Below are 14,434 nucleotides of genomic sequence, written 5' to 3'. Positions count from 1 at the left end.
TCGGTGCTGCCTTAGCCGCTCTGCGCACGTTCTCACCTCGTTGCGAATCCGAATCACCTGGGGGCTCGTGAAACGTGCGGTTTCCTCGTGTTCAGAAACACCGATTCGCGAACTCCAGCTGGGGAGCCGGGAATCCTCGGCCAGCATCAGGTGATGCTGATCTGCACGACCGTTAGAACACGCTCTGAGACACATAACCCCAAAACTCAAACTTCAGAAAAATAACTGTCATTTGATTTTCTTTCTAACTCACCGAAGGCTCATGGGAAGTTTAGAACAATAAATAAAATGTAAAATGAAAGAATGTGAAAAACCATGCTGGCAATACATTGTCCCAAACGTAGAGTGGGAGTCTTCAGCTTCTTATCCTTGGGCTGCTCCATTAAGACCAAGTGTGTTTCTCCGCCTTCGGCCTGGTGTATTTTTAGAATGATACAGGAATCTAAGGAGTGAGCTTACCTGTCTTCCTTGCAGAAAGGCAGGCTGAATTGTGACCCCACCTTTGAACTCGAGGAAATGATTTTGGAGTCCAAACCTCTTCACAAGAAAAAGAAGCGTCTGGCAAAGAAGGAGAAGGAGATGAGGAAATGCGATTCCTCTGAGGTGAGCAGGTCCCCGCCAAACTCAGGGTCAGTGGGAACTTCCAGGTGGCTGCCATTCGTGTGAGAGCTTCTGTTCCGAGGTCCTCACTTTGCCTTGGATGGTCACCCATCCACCCACACAGCCATTCATTCATCCTCTCACCTGCTCAACAAATAGCCGTCCATCCTTCCCTCCATCCATTTATTTAGGCTACTTTTGTAGAAAACCTATTATCTACCAGGCCCTATGTTAAGTACTGGAGATAGTTACGAGATAGAATTCCTGCATTCAAGGGCATCCCTGTTCTCAAAGATATAGTCTTGTGGTGAAGATAGCTCTGCAAGCAAATAAGTATCCTCAATGTCCTTAATTTCTCTAGTCCTCAGGGACCACTATACCCTTTAATTAATCAAAGTCCATATCCTGTTGGTCACAGAACTGGTCTCTTGCCAGATTCCCACCTTTAAGTGCTTTCAAGAGCCCTCCAAGGGACGCCCAGCTGTGCCACAAACTCATCTTGCTTGTTCTCTGTCACTTCGACCATCTTCCTCCTAATCATCTGCTGTTCATTTCATAACCAGCTGGCTTCTCCAGGCTTACTTTTCTCTATGTCCCTACAGAGCTTGCCTTAAGCTGGATGCAGACTCCTTGTAACAAGCCCCCAAATGTAGCAAAGGCCAAGAGATCATCTTTATTATACGTTTCCTCAGGTTTTAGAGAGAACAGCCGTATGTGAGTTAACTTTTTACCATGCCGGCCAGACCCTCCACGATCTGCCCGCCTTTCTCGCCCACTCCTGTACTATGCCCCTCACGACCCTCCAACCACACAGACCTGGCAAGTGTGTGAGCCTCAAGCACTGTACGTTTTGTTCTTCTTCAGGACCCTCGCTCTTGCCTTTTTCTGGAATGTTTCCTTAAATCTTCCCATAGGGGGCTTCCTTTCATCCTTTGCACCCTAAATACTACCTTGTCAAAGGTGAGGTTCCTTCGCCACACTCTCTTCCTTAGTCCTTATTTTTAAATTTCTTTGTGACATTAACATAGTTTATGAATGTTTCTATGTTTATTTGTGTTTCTTTTTGTATCACACGAAAATGAACCTTCTTGTGGGTGAAGATCAGGTCAGGCTTTCCCGCCACTGTCTTCGTGGCACTACACAGTGCCTGTAACGGAGCAGAGGCTCAATAGGTAGGAGGCTCAATACATTGAAAGGGAAGAAACTTTATAACTGGACAGTGGAAATGGTTACTGCTGTCCTTACAGTTCCAAGGTCAAGCTCCATCCATGGGACATCTTCCTAGGGTCCTCTCTTGTCTTCATCCTTCCCCACCCAGCCACCAGGTTGCAGTAGCAAGTGTCCCTCCCTTGACAGGAAAGGCTCTGAGCCACTTACACACAGTACAGACTCCCAACAATTTCTAATACCAAGCAAAAGAAAAAAGCAGTTTCCTCCTTCTCCCAGGTGTCATATCAAACTCAGAATCATTTACTAAGAAGTGGCTCTGGCCATGATAAAAACAGGCTTTTACATCGCTAATCGGAGAAGTTTACATCCTCTTGATTTTTTTTATTTTGTGTTTAACTTTTTTATTGCGGTAAAATATGTGTAACATAAAACTTGCCATTTTGACCATTTTTAAGTGTGCAATCCAGTGGCATTAAGTACATTCACAGTGTTGTGCAGCCATCACCAGTATTTTCAAAATTATTTATTACTCCAAACCCTATTTATTTTTTATTTCTTTCGGTAATGTGTTTTACTTTTCAGAGTACAAATATTGCACCTCCTTGGTTAAACTTTTTCTAGGAATTTTATTCTTTTGGTTACTATGGAAATGGAATTATTTTCTTAATTTTCGTGGATTATTAAGTACTGTTTATAGAACCATAACTGATTTTTTCTGTGTTGATTTTGTACACGGTAACTTTGCTGACGTGTTCGTTAGCTCTAGTAGCTTCTCATGGATTCTTCGGGATTTTTATATATAGGACCACGTCATCTGCAAATAAAGGCAGTTTCACTTCTTCCTTTCCAGTTGGATGCTTTCATTTCTTTTTCTTGCCTAATTGCTGTGGGTAGAGTCCCAGAACAATGTTGAACAGTGATGATGAAAGCAAGTGTCTTTGTTTTTTTTCCAATCTTAGGGAGAAAGATTTTCGTTTTTACCATTGAGAATGTTAGCTGTGGGTTTTTTGTAGATGAATTTATCATGTCATATTTACATAACATTTTATATATATATGTTTATGTAAATATTTTATATACATACATAGAAATATATTTATCATACATGTAACATGTATATAAATACATACATATATGTGCACATAAATATATAAACTCATATGTCTGTAAAATAAACATGCAAAATATATGAAAATAAAATTTTATGTAAATATGTTAAAATATGTAATATTTTGTTTATCTATTTTCGCATATATTTTATAGAATAATTTAGTGTTAAAAATGATTTTCCTAAAATCTTGACATAAAGCTTCTGCTCCAAGGAGCTGTCAGATTGTTTCTCCTGTATCTTCATGTCTCTCATGATACCAGAAACGTCGGGGTTACAAGTGCCCCCATTTGAGAATAAGAGTGAAGCACAGTGGTCTTTTTTCTCTCCTTTGTTTTGCTTCCTTTCCTGCTTCTTGAAATTTCCTCTCCTTTTGTAGTTTCCTCTCTTATCACTTAAATATTTTCCCAGGAAAGAAAGAACACTCTTCAGTACTTGAGGACTTAGTATTTTCTAATTCCTAGATTTAAAAAAAAAAAAAAAAGAATGAATGATATTTTTTCCTTAGAGAAAAATGTTTCTCATCAGGAGTGATTTGGAAGTTCTTGGTTGCAGACTTTTCAAACACTGGATCTGGGGTTGACGCTGTCCTGAGCCTGATGATCGTCATTTATTTTTTTAGGTTAAATTTTTCTCATGATGATGGAGAAGTCATCGATAGGTGTTGAAAGCCAGACAGTGAAATGTCAAAGCACATGTTTTTAATGACTGAAAGTCCCAAATAAAGACAGCTCTGCTCACTGCACCCTAACTCTATTTAGTCAACCCCAGCATAGCTGTCGAGGGGGGACATTCGATCAGAATTCAGTGTGGGGATGTTTCTAGGCTATTTATTAAATCCAAGTAGAGCCTCTAAACCTTTCATCTGAGGGACAGGAGATGAGAGGTGAGTAAGTAATTAGCTCAATAAACCTTTGTCGCCACCTGCCTTGAAGCCATGCTTTCTTCTCGGGCTGAATGGCTGGCTGAAAGACATCAAGCTCATAAGCCATAACTCAGGTGTTCCTTGCAGGCTCATTGTGGGGGAGCAGAGTGTTGGTGTACTTTATCCTCTTGCTGTTTCTTCCCTATCTGCTCCTCTATTATTTTAGCTGGGGTCTCACTCAGGCTAGCATCCATTTTGGAGATACATTGTACTTCTTCGATTTGGGCCATCCAGCGAATAGACGCTCAATCGGTTATTGGCTGTTTGAGGATCCTTGTTGGTCTGCTAACTATACTTCTATTTTTTATTTTCATTGTTCACCTGGAAGACATGCCTTCTTCAAGAGCACCTTGAATCTGTCCAAAAGGAGTTCATAATTTTTAACAGAGAAAAGTAAGTAGCTTCTGGAAGAACAGTCCAGCAAGAATGTAGTGTGTCAGCTAGACTTTACTTGCAAAACCTTGTGAATATGTTTATTAATATTTTAATTCAAACTACAAAAATGATGCATATCCATATTAGAACACATGAAAATTTCAGAAACCTTTTTTTTTCTTGCAAGAAATTTCAAAAATTGTAATAGGGGAATGAGCTTAGCATCAAGTTTCTGTTTCTAAGAAGGGCAGAGGAATTGGGAGAGAAATTGGGGACTTACACATTTAAAATCGGTGACGTCTTTAAGACAGTTTCATGCCTCTTTATAAATTGTTGGGCTTCATACTATCATTCCAAAATCTTAAATCTTTTTTTTTTCAGTGAATAAACCTTCTTCTTTTTTTTTCCTTTTAAGAGTGAAAAGGAACTTTAATACAAGACAAGCACCTCTAGCCTCGGAACAAACCAAAGACCCACAAGAAGAGGATGGCCAGAATAACAACCTGTGAAAGCCTCAACATCTTCTTCTTGGGACATTTCCTGGCACCTCAAACCAGGAACTGCGATTTCCACGTCAGGAAGAGCTGACAGTAGTTCTCGCCTCTCCACACCTCACACACCTTAGAAAATATGAGTGCACACCTTTGGAAGGGGGCGGCATGACACAGTGGAGAGTCCCCTGGGCTCCTGGGAGCTGGTTGCATCACTAATTAACCACGTGACCTTGAGCAAGTCACTTAACCGCTTTCTCTGCTTTGATTTATTCATCTAAAACGAGAGAGTTATACTAGATGAGCTCTACTCTGCCTTTTGACTGCTACCATTCTGTTATCCTAAAGAGCCTTGGTTTTTATTTCAAAAGGAATATTTGGATGTGGATTTATTTTTCCACTCCTTCATGACACTGTGACAAATAGACAAGTGGACATCGGTGGGTGATTGAGTGAGATTTTGGGGGGTGGTGATTGAGCCACGACACTTCATAGAGAGATCAGGATCCCCAAGCCCAACTGAACAGGGATAAGGAATTCGGTCAGGAGGAAATGAATGAGACCAGATTAGAAGTAGCATAGACTGACGACCTTCCAGTGGTATGCTGGAGTCTGCACGCCATATCCTATTGTCCCAGCTAGCGAGAGCCTGCTATGCACAGCTGTCCCAATGTCCTGTACAGTGATGTGAAGTTGGGAAGTTGAAATGGTAGTGATGGGAGAATTTACACCATGGAAATTGGCAAATGCTACAAATCAGGGCTTTCCCCCCTTCCCCACAAGCCAGCTGTTAAATATTTACTAGCACGCCACTTGCCTTCTTAATGTTTCTTAAGAGCTAATTGTCTTCCTAAAATTAGCAGAGACCTGTGTCTGGACAGGATCAGAAAAGAATACTGTCACATTAAAAGCATGTCCATCTTGTATAATGGAGTTTTAAACAGGAGTTATTGTCTAAGATAGAATGTGAGGCGAATTTGGATAGTAAAATGTACCCTTGAAAATCCCTTAAATTACCCATAACATATGCTGGGGATCTTAGTGGATCCCAGTACAGTGAGCCATCCTTCTACAATGAAACAAGGTTGCTGTTTTTGGTTCATCTTGATTTTGTTTTTACTTTTATTTTTGGTCTAATTTTTGGCTAGTTATCAGATGAACCAAAATGCTGTACAAATTATACATGCCTTTACAGACTAGAATTACATCAGAACCTTGGGATGCTCACGTCTGAGAGGCCTAAGGTCACAGAGATGAAAGGAAAAGCAGTATCATGTTTTACCACCTGTGTTCACTGCAAGAATGGTGGGCAGAATTGCCTCATTGTTAAAATATTATCGATGTCTGACTCTTTATTTACTTATTTGCCAAACACAAAGTTTAATTCATCTGAGATGTACATGTGATGTATCTCCACTCTTCTGATAACATAAATTTTTGCAGAGGAACTATTTTGGGGAACCTACAGATTCCACTGGTTAGAGTCAAGAAGTGAATAGTCTTGGTGGGGAACAGTTTTAACCCCTCGGCCACTCGGATCACCTAAACCTTGTCCTTACTTATAGAGCGTATGAGCCTCACCAAGATGGCGGCAAGCTGGCAACAAGAGAGATCTGACCGAGCCGTTTGGGAAACCAGACAGATGGAAATCGGCAGAAGTGAGAGATATGGCTACCTGTTACACTTGACTTTTCCAGGAGGAAGTTTGCGTTAGGGCACGTCAGCTTGGGTAGGACGCCAGCGCTGGATTTTAACTCAGCATTCACAGTTGTCTCTTCACTAAGCCAGTAGGCCCAGAACTTCTGGCAGAGCTGTGAAACAGTGCCTCTCTGCTTTAAAGAGCAACCTTATTTTTGTTAAAAATTAAAGCCAGCTCTTTTGCTCTGTTTGATTCCTTTTCTCTACATTTGCCACACAGTGTCTATGCTGTTTTTTCTCCACTCTTCTTATAACATAAATTCTGATAACGTAACTATAAATTCTAAGTGTTGGCCCTCAGTTTCACAGAGTGGGTAGGTCCACAAGAACGAAAAGAAGGTGGCCGGATTCTGCTCCAGGCTAGTAACCAGGAGTGTCAGGGGCCACTTGCATGTTTACCAACTTCCATCTTTCATTTGTTTGTGATTTAAGGCCTGATGTGCTGTGAGCTTATCTCCCTACCCACTGGTTCCTCCTCTTGCTATGACCTCGTAGGTGTCATCCCAAAGGAGGGACTTTGGGTGATTTAAGGCCTGATGTGCTGTGAGCTTATCTCCCACTGGTTCCTCCTCTTGCTATGACCTTGTAGGTGTCATCCCAAAGGAGGGACTTTGGAAAACACCAAGGGGCAATGGAATTGGTAGGCTCGTCATTGGGATGGGGGAGCTGATCATTTGTGCCATTTCACGTCTATACGATTTGTAATGGGATAGGAACCCAATGTAGTTTGGAGCCCGAGTTTTTATTTCCAGTGAGCCACTTCTGTGCCTGAAGTGCTTCTGTGGGCATTCAAGAACCATGGACGCACTGAGTAGAGAGAGAGCATAACCTCAGGTAAGACAGGTTTCCAGTCCCAGTTAGAAAAGAAAAAGCAATACATCCATCGGTGTAGAACATCTGATTTTAAACATTACCCACCAGCATATATTTTTAATATTAGGACAAAAAAGTCTTAAAAAAATAAATAAATAAAAGGATGCCTACATCCTTGCCATGGTTGCTCGTTGTTGAAATTAGATCCTTTCATTTTATTCATAATGTGGACTAAAAGTTACTATCCTACTGGGTGGAACATATCTAGATTTGTGACAAACAAGGCTCAGGGCTAAGAATTTTAGAAAACGGTGACTATTGAATTTTGTGTGTGTGTGTCTGGTATTCCTGGAATCCTTACCTGTGTGGAGAGTCTAAAAAGTCTGAGCTGGTTTTGAAGACCAGACACCTCCTGGTTAGAACACTCTAGCACTACTGCAGGGCCGCCTGCCCCAGTGCGTCCACAGCGCCCTCTAGAGGATGGGCAGGGCAGCCCAGCCCTGCAACCCTGGCCACAACCCTAACTTGAAGGTAAATGCTCTGCTCACGGCCAACACACCTCCATGGCAGCACTGGTTTTGCCTAAGGTCGTTGATAGGGCAATGTCGAATAGCATGGAGCACTGCTAAATTAATTAGGATGAGTTAAGCTTCTTCTAATAGGAAAGTTTTAACCAGAAATGAATAGATTTTACATCCTCATAGCTTTTCTATATTGGATGGACAAATAACTGTGGAGAAAGAATGGTGGCCAGCAGGGACCAGTGTGGCTGCTTTGGGCTGATGCAGTAACTCTAAGGCTTCAAATCTTCAAAAGCTGAATTAAAGGCATGCAAATCATAGTGAGTTTCAGTATCCAGTTGTCCTTGCATTATGTCTGCACAAAATCCTGTTTCCAACTCTGCCTGTGATTACTGTTTCTTACACGCTCACTGTGTCTGGTAGTAAATATTGACGTTAAAACTCCAAACTCGTTGTCTGTGCTGTTGTGGACAGCCCTTGGATGGGAAACACACACTTCTGTTCAGCTCTAGCAACTGTAAATATGCTGCATGTATTAAAATGTTTCCTGTATTCAGTAAGACGCTGACCCTTCTTTGTCAGCTGTGTGTGTGTGTGTGTGTGTGTGTGTGTGTGTGTGTGTGTAATGGTTTTCTCAAGAGGAAGGGTGGAGGATGCCCACCCTTCCTCTTGAGATCACCTGTTCTTACTTCCATTTTCTGCTATGAGAAATGTCCTTTACCGAAGAAACTGGTGATAGAGATGGTATTCTATAAACTAATCCCCATGCAGAAAAACCAAATACCTGACCCCTCTCTAACATTCATACCTCAGGGAACACAACCCAGAATTCCAGATTTTGCTTTCCACTATGACCTGACGTCCACGGATGGCCCGGGGACTTCTTTTTCAGCACTCTGCTCTCCTACCCCTCAGCATCTTTTTCCTGTCCCATTTCCTACATCAAAGCAGCAGGTGGATGTTCATAGGGATAGAAGAGGAATAGCAGCTCTGAACTCTTGCAACTAGAAGCAATTTCTGCCTTAGAGAATAAAGGGACCTTTCAACTACCTTCTGGACTCACAATAGCTCAGCAGCCAGTGGGCCAGCTGGTTCCCCAGGCTTGTCCTGCTATTGGCTCTTGTAAGTCTCATGGGCTCTAAAGTCCTGTGTGTTCCGTGTCTGTTGTCAGGTCATGTTAAATGTCTGTCATGTTCTCAGCGGTCACTTGAGCACAGCACAGGGTTCTAGACCTCTTTCGATTCTAGAGTGCCAGCCTTCAGGGGTCTCAGTTTTGCAGTTTGCTTTGGCCCTTTCACACCCCACTTCCTTCTCGTAGTTAGTAGTCCCTTTATGATGGCTTGATGGTACCAGAGCCAATTCCAGAAAGTTCTTTGAAACCAGAGAAATCCTGTTATTCTTATCCAGTGTTCTCATCTCCACCCAGTCCATGTGACTCAGCCCAGAATAATACATCCAGTTAGTCAGTGTGTGAATTTCACTAATATTTTTAAAAAACTGCTTCATCTCTTTTAGAGACCTGTAACCTGAGTTCACTTTGAACCCCCACTAATCCTCGCCGAAGCTCAGTTCCTGCCTTGGCCATGAGCAGGAAGAATTATTTCCCAATACTGAGTTTGAGACAGAAAATGGGACTTTGGGATAAAGTTCATAAACTCTCAAACCTTGACTCTCAAGCTGAAATAATTATGTGCTCAGAGTAGCTTTTAATATGGTTCCTGAGCTTCTGTGCCGAAAGGCTTCACCACTGAGCTCCTGCACTGACAGCATTGTTCTGCCAAACCAAGAGGGGTTCATCACACGTAAAAGCAATTCATCAGGCATTTCCATCCCCAGGTCTCCTTCTCCACCTGCCCCAATGTAAACACAGACACTTTGCTGAGCAAAACATTCATGTCCTACAGGCTTGAGAATGGCGCCATCTGCTGGATTTACCTACCCGGCAGCCATCCCCTAGTCCTCTGGTATCAAAAATTGATTTTCTTTTGAGTTGCTAAATTTCTTTTGTAGTTCAGGTGGCTCAAGGGCCGGGCATGTGACCAGGTGTGGCCAGTGCACAGTGACTCCCAGGCACAGTGACTAGTTCAATGGTGAAAACACATGACCTGAGCCGGACCAATCAGAATCGATCTCTTAGGCTAGACCTATTGAGGGAGCCTTTCTTCTTCCCCTGAACTTGGTAGGCAGGTATGATGAAAACCTGGAGAGCTAGTTTTGCTCTCACATGGAAAGCGCTTTCCTAAAAAGGAAACATCGACAAAAGGCAAACAGGGCTTAGAGACAAAAAACAAAACAAAACAAAACAACATTCTCGATCCACCTCTGCTTGAATGTATGTACCCAAACCTATCCTTGAAGTTTTCAGTTATACCAACTTTTAAAAAAACCTTCAAGTTTCTTTTTGCATACACTAGTCTAGCACTCGAAATGAAACATGTCCTACATAAATTGTAATTGGACCCAGAAGCGTTTCTCCACAAAAGTTTAACACATTTAGTGGAATATTAGAAAATGATATATGGTCAAAAATAGTATGAGAACCTTGAACTAGACAAATTTTGAAAGACACAGTATTTCTCAGAGTCTTGACCTTGATGATATGTATATTAAATATCTCAGAGGCATAGACATACTAAATAATCCTTTCCCTTTCCAACACTCATGATTCTTGTTGGGACCAGTTTGCTAAAGAATATACTTTGGAACATGCTTAGTTTGAGTTTTCTCAAAGTCCAGGCTTAGGAAGGAGCAATGCTTAAGGGGATGACAAATGACAATGACAACCACAACACAACTTAGGATCTGTTTAGGACTCACCTAGATTTAATCCCAAACGGCAATGCCTTTTACACTAATACTGAATTCGATGATACATAGATAAAACTTTGGTCATTCCCCAAAGTTTCAATAATGGTCATCAAACTCGGTGGCCAAACAGAAACTCAACCTTAACTGAAAAGACAGAAACTCCCCCAATTTTTTCAGGATAACTCTGTTTTCATCAGCTCTGCCCTCCTTCCTATGTCAGTTTTACTGTCCAATTTTAACACTTAAGGTGAAAAGGCATGTCACACACAGAAGGAAACTCAACGACATCTGTGATTTCATAGTTATTTTAATAACCAGGTTTACATTAACAGTCACTTAATGAACTTTTTTTTTTTTTTTTTTTTTTTTAATCTTAGCTAAACTCAAAACACAGTTTTCTTCACGGTTCAAACCAAACAGCTCTTCACATTCCAGAGCTGCCCCACAGCTACCACAGATCACAGGGACATTTACTGTCTGTTCATAGTCACCAGACACAGAACTGAACACACACACGCCATTTTCCAAAGAGGGAACTTACACCGAATGCTGGCTGCCTGGACGGCCCATGTGTCCCTCTGGGGCTCGAGCTGGAGCTTTCCAGGGGAGAAGGCCTGGAAAGCTTGTGGGACTCTCGTCACCCTATTGGGAAGGGCTTCTCAGGGTGAGCGGAAAGTCCAGACTTAGGATTGAGGCCCTTGGGACAGAGCGTGACTCTCTGGGTGTAGTCACAAGGAAAAAGCTCAACGGATGACTGGACTCTGAAGAAAATGTATTTTTGGGATGATTCTGACATTTCCGTTTTTAGAAAATTTAGAAGAAATATCTCCATTGGGGTGGCTGATTTAACAGTTCCAGATCCCTTCTCAACTACCCAACTACCCAAGACTGTGGCCTTCCCAGACAGCACCCTCGTTGATTGCCATGTGGGTTTAGAAACAACGTGAGAAGCTTGGCAAGGTGTGGCATCCTTAGAGAGGGGCCGAGACATGAGACAGCAAAAGGGAGCTTAGGAGGAAGACAGAAGACCCAGCGCACCCTCCCATAGCTGGATGAGGTGCCAGTGAATTCTGAGACGCCCAAGATTTGCTGTTAGGTTCTCTTCCGGAACCCTGCGTGGGGCTCTTCGATGTGTCTTATGGAACAGGACAAATTTGAATAGAAATTTTAACTTAAGGAGCAAGAAACCAGAAATCGAAGTCAAGAAAATAGTGGGAGTGTTCTTGGAATTCTCAGGAATTTCTATGCTTGGAAAGTTACTAATAGTAAGTAAAGAAAGGGAGGCCCTGTCAGGTCATGCTGCTGCCTATCACCAAGGCCTTAGGAAGCTGTTTTCTACAGCATGGAACGTGTCGGTAGAATATAACGTTCTGGATGAATGTTTCATTCAGAAGTCCCAAATGCAACCAACTGGGCCATGGCACAGGAAAAGTCATGAAGGGATGGGTTGGACGCAGCGGCTGGTAACAGTTGCCAGTGGTACATCAGTGGGCACTCCGACTATTTACGTGTCTTTTCCTCCATCTGGTGGTTATGGCTGGTACTGCAACATATTCTAACGCATAGCCCAGCCACTGAGGTATATAGAATATGCTTCCCAAATGACAAGCTCCGTCTGCAAAACTGTCACTCCCAGACTGCAATAGGCCCCCACATCTGTGAGTTATAAACCAAGAAGTACAGTCACCCTTCGTTTAAGTTTCTTTAGAATAAAGGCACCATGAAAAAGCCCTAAAAGTAGCAAGATTCCTTCTTTTGATAGGAAATAATCTCTTTCATGATTAAAACAAAAATTAGCTTGCTAAGGGAGATCCTATTCCTTGGCTATTTTCAAATGCCTCATTGGCCACGTATTCCCTTTTCTCTGGCCCTCAACATAAAACCTTCAGTAAAAGATACCGGTTTCTCCTGAAAACCTGAATGGTGTTTGGGGGAGAAACACCTGTTCTTCTCTTCAAAGTACTTAGTACACAGGGGTGTGGATTCCGCCAGCTGGATCACCCAACACGGAAGTTTGATCCCAGGTTGAATTGAATTTTCCTGCGTATGGGCCTCTTAGTTCTATAGATCTGATCTGGCTCAAAGAACTTGCTCTAAAATTGAATTTTTCAGAAGCGGCAGAATAAGGACATGGACATTCAGCTCTGACAGACAAGGCAGAGGCAAATGCTCTTCGCTAACTACCTTTCTGTGCCATGTCTCAAAGGCTGCATGTGACTGCCACCGCTTTGGGAGACTTTGGTACCAAAACGAACGTTCCCCCAAAGGCTGTGCTAGCAGAAGGAGAAACAGATGGCTCAGGACTGAAAACTAGAACCTTGGCCACAGAACGTGCTGCCTCTGCTCCAGACAAGCTTTCCCAAACCCCTGCCTGACTCCCCTATAAGCTGAGATGACCTATTTGCACTAAAAGTTAAGGAACACGTAAGAAAAGAAAATTCTGACAACAACAAAAATCCCGTCATGGCTGCACCCGGATCTCAGGAGATCCAGAGTCACTCTCTCACCACCGGCCCCATCCCAGCTCCACTCCTAACTCCGGGATGCCAGAAGCACGCTGTTCTTCCGGCTTTGCAAAGACAGATGAATGAAAGGTGATCTCCAACACGTGTTCGGAGGGAGGTGTTATTTAAGTGCGGCTGCCCTGCCCCACCCTGAGGGCCTGTGCTGTGCTCCCAGCTGTTGCCTTTTTAAGAGCACCAAAGAGACGGGAAGGCAAGAGAAGGGTCTTTCCTCTCTCCTCTCTTCCTTCCCAGCTCGAGAAAGAGAAGAATTTGAAAGCACCACTGAGAAAGAGGCCCGACCAAACACTGGCACGACCAAGTGGGTGGAAGCAATGATTGGGTTTTGGTGTTTTAATAAAACGTTCAAAAGAATAAAATCTATGAAGAGAGGACGTGACAAAGTCCGGAACCTAAAGACCACCTGCCTTCTCTGCAGACCCCAGGGGACTGTGATGAAGTGACAGCTGCCCCAAGGGGCCATCTTCCATGGAAATAAATGTACTTCATTAACACAATACACAAGACCCCCTTAAGCTCACCCACCCACCCCCTGCCCCGCTTACATACCCTACCCCAGCCCCGCTGAACCCTCCATCTTGCTCTGGGCTCCCACCACCCACTCACCCCAAATAACTGTGTCCCTTTTGTTCATTTTCCTGACATCCAGCTTTGTCTGTCCCCTTGTCTTAAGATGCAGCACTACACACGCTCTCAACACTATATAGCAGACTCTTTTACCTTAGTGGCCTGATTGCATGCATGCAAATGGGGGGGAGGAGTCAACCAAATCAAGGCTAGGCACAGACAGAAAACAAAGCAATTTTCGTAAAGCTAGGCAAGCGAGCGTAACATTGGAGAAACATAAGGCTTGAGGCTTATTGATTCTTTAGATCGCAACTGTTTTCGCTTTCCTTCTTAAATATCGGTGTACCATTTTGGCTTCAAAAAATCTCTTGCTGCTTCTGCCCCTCTTTGGGAAGGGGTGGCTTAACTCAGAGATGTGATGTTAGAACGGCCTCCAGGGGGCGCCACGATGCGCTTGCTGGCGGAGCGGACCCCTTCGTCCACTTGGGTTCCTGCCGTGGGCAATCAATTCCCAGGGAGACAAGAGAGAAACTGGATTAATTTTAAGACTTTAAGATATTACGTGCTTTTCTGCCCTCATCTCCCAAGAAACTTCCATTCTAGTCTGTCAGGTATTCTAGACTTTTCATACCCACCCTCTAGAAAAATCTCCGTCTGCCAGGTGAAGCCAGGTTCTTATCTAGATGTCATTGGACCCTCAGCATCATGACACGGATAATAAACAGAACAATGGGGGTGATAAGAAAAATAGCTGCTTACATTCACCATAACAAGCCATATTTTAAGTGTTCCTCAGATTATCTCACTCAGTCCTCACCAGTATCCTGAGAAAGAGG

At 43.0% G+C, this 14,434-nt stretch overlaps 2 protein-coding genes across 7 annotated transcripts in view; one reads left to right on the top strand and one right to left on the bottom strand.

The window, feature by feature from the left end:
* STK32A (serine/threonine kinase 32A) overlaps positions 1–6,057 on the top strand; it is a 94,384-nt gene extending 88,327 nt beyond the window's left edge. For all 5 annotated transcript variants that reach the window (XM_025040740.1, XM_015598195.2, XM_025040741.1 and 2 more), the window contains 3 exons: positions 475–603; positions 4,132–4,196; positions 4,594–6,057. In XM_025040740.1, coding sequence (XP_024896508.1) covers positions 475–603; positions 4,132–4,196; positions 4,594–4,687 — 288 coding nt within the window. In that variant the 3' untranslated portion in view covers positions 4,688–6,057. The remainder of the gene's footprint in view (positions 1–474; positions 604–4,131; positions 4,197–4,593) is intronic.
* Positions 6,058–10,834: 4,777 nt separating this feature from the next.
* DPYSL3 (dihydropyrimidinase like 3) overlaps positions 10,835–14,434 on the bottom strand; it is a 99,644-nt gene continuing 96,044 nt past the window's right edge. Inside the window, exon 14 of one of the 2 annotated variants that reach the window (XM_025040739.1) lies at positions 10,835–14,089. In XM_025040739.1, coding sequence (XP_024896507.1) covers positions 14,001–14,089 — 89 coding nt within the window. In that variant the 3' untranslated portion in view covers positions 10,835–14,000. The remainder of the gene's footprint in view (positions 14,090–14,434) is intronic. The other variant, XM_006922953.3, reaches the window with a different exon arrangement.

Source organism: Pteropus alecto, unplaced genomic scaffold (assembly GCF_000325575.1).
Source record: "Pteropus alecto unplaced genomic scaffold, ASM32557v1 scaffold78, whole genome shotgun sequence".
Lineage (NCBI taxonomy): Eukaryota > Metazoa > Chordata > Mammalia > Chiroptera > Pteropodidae > Pteropus > Pteropus alecto.
This window is presented reverse-complemented; position numbering and strand designations above follow the sequence as displayed.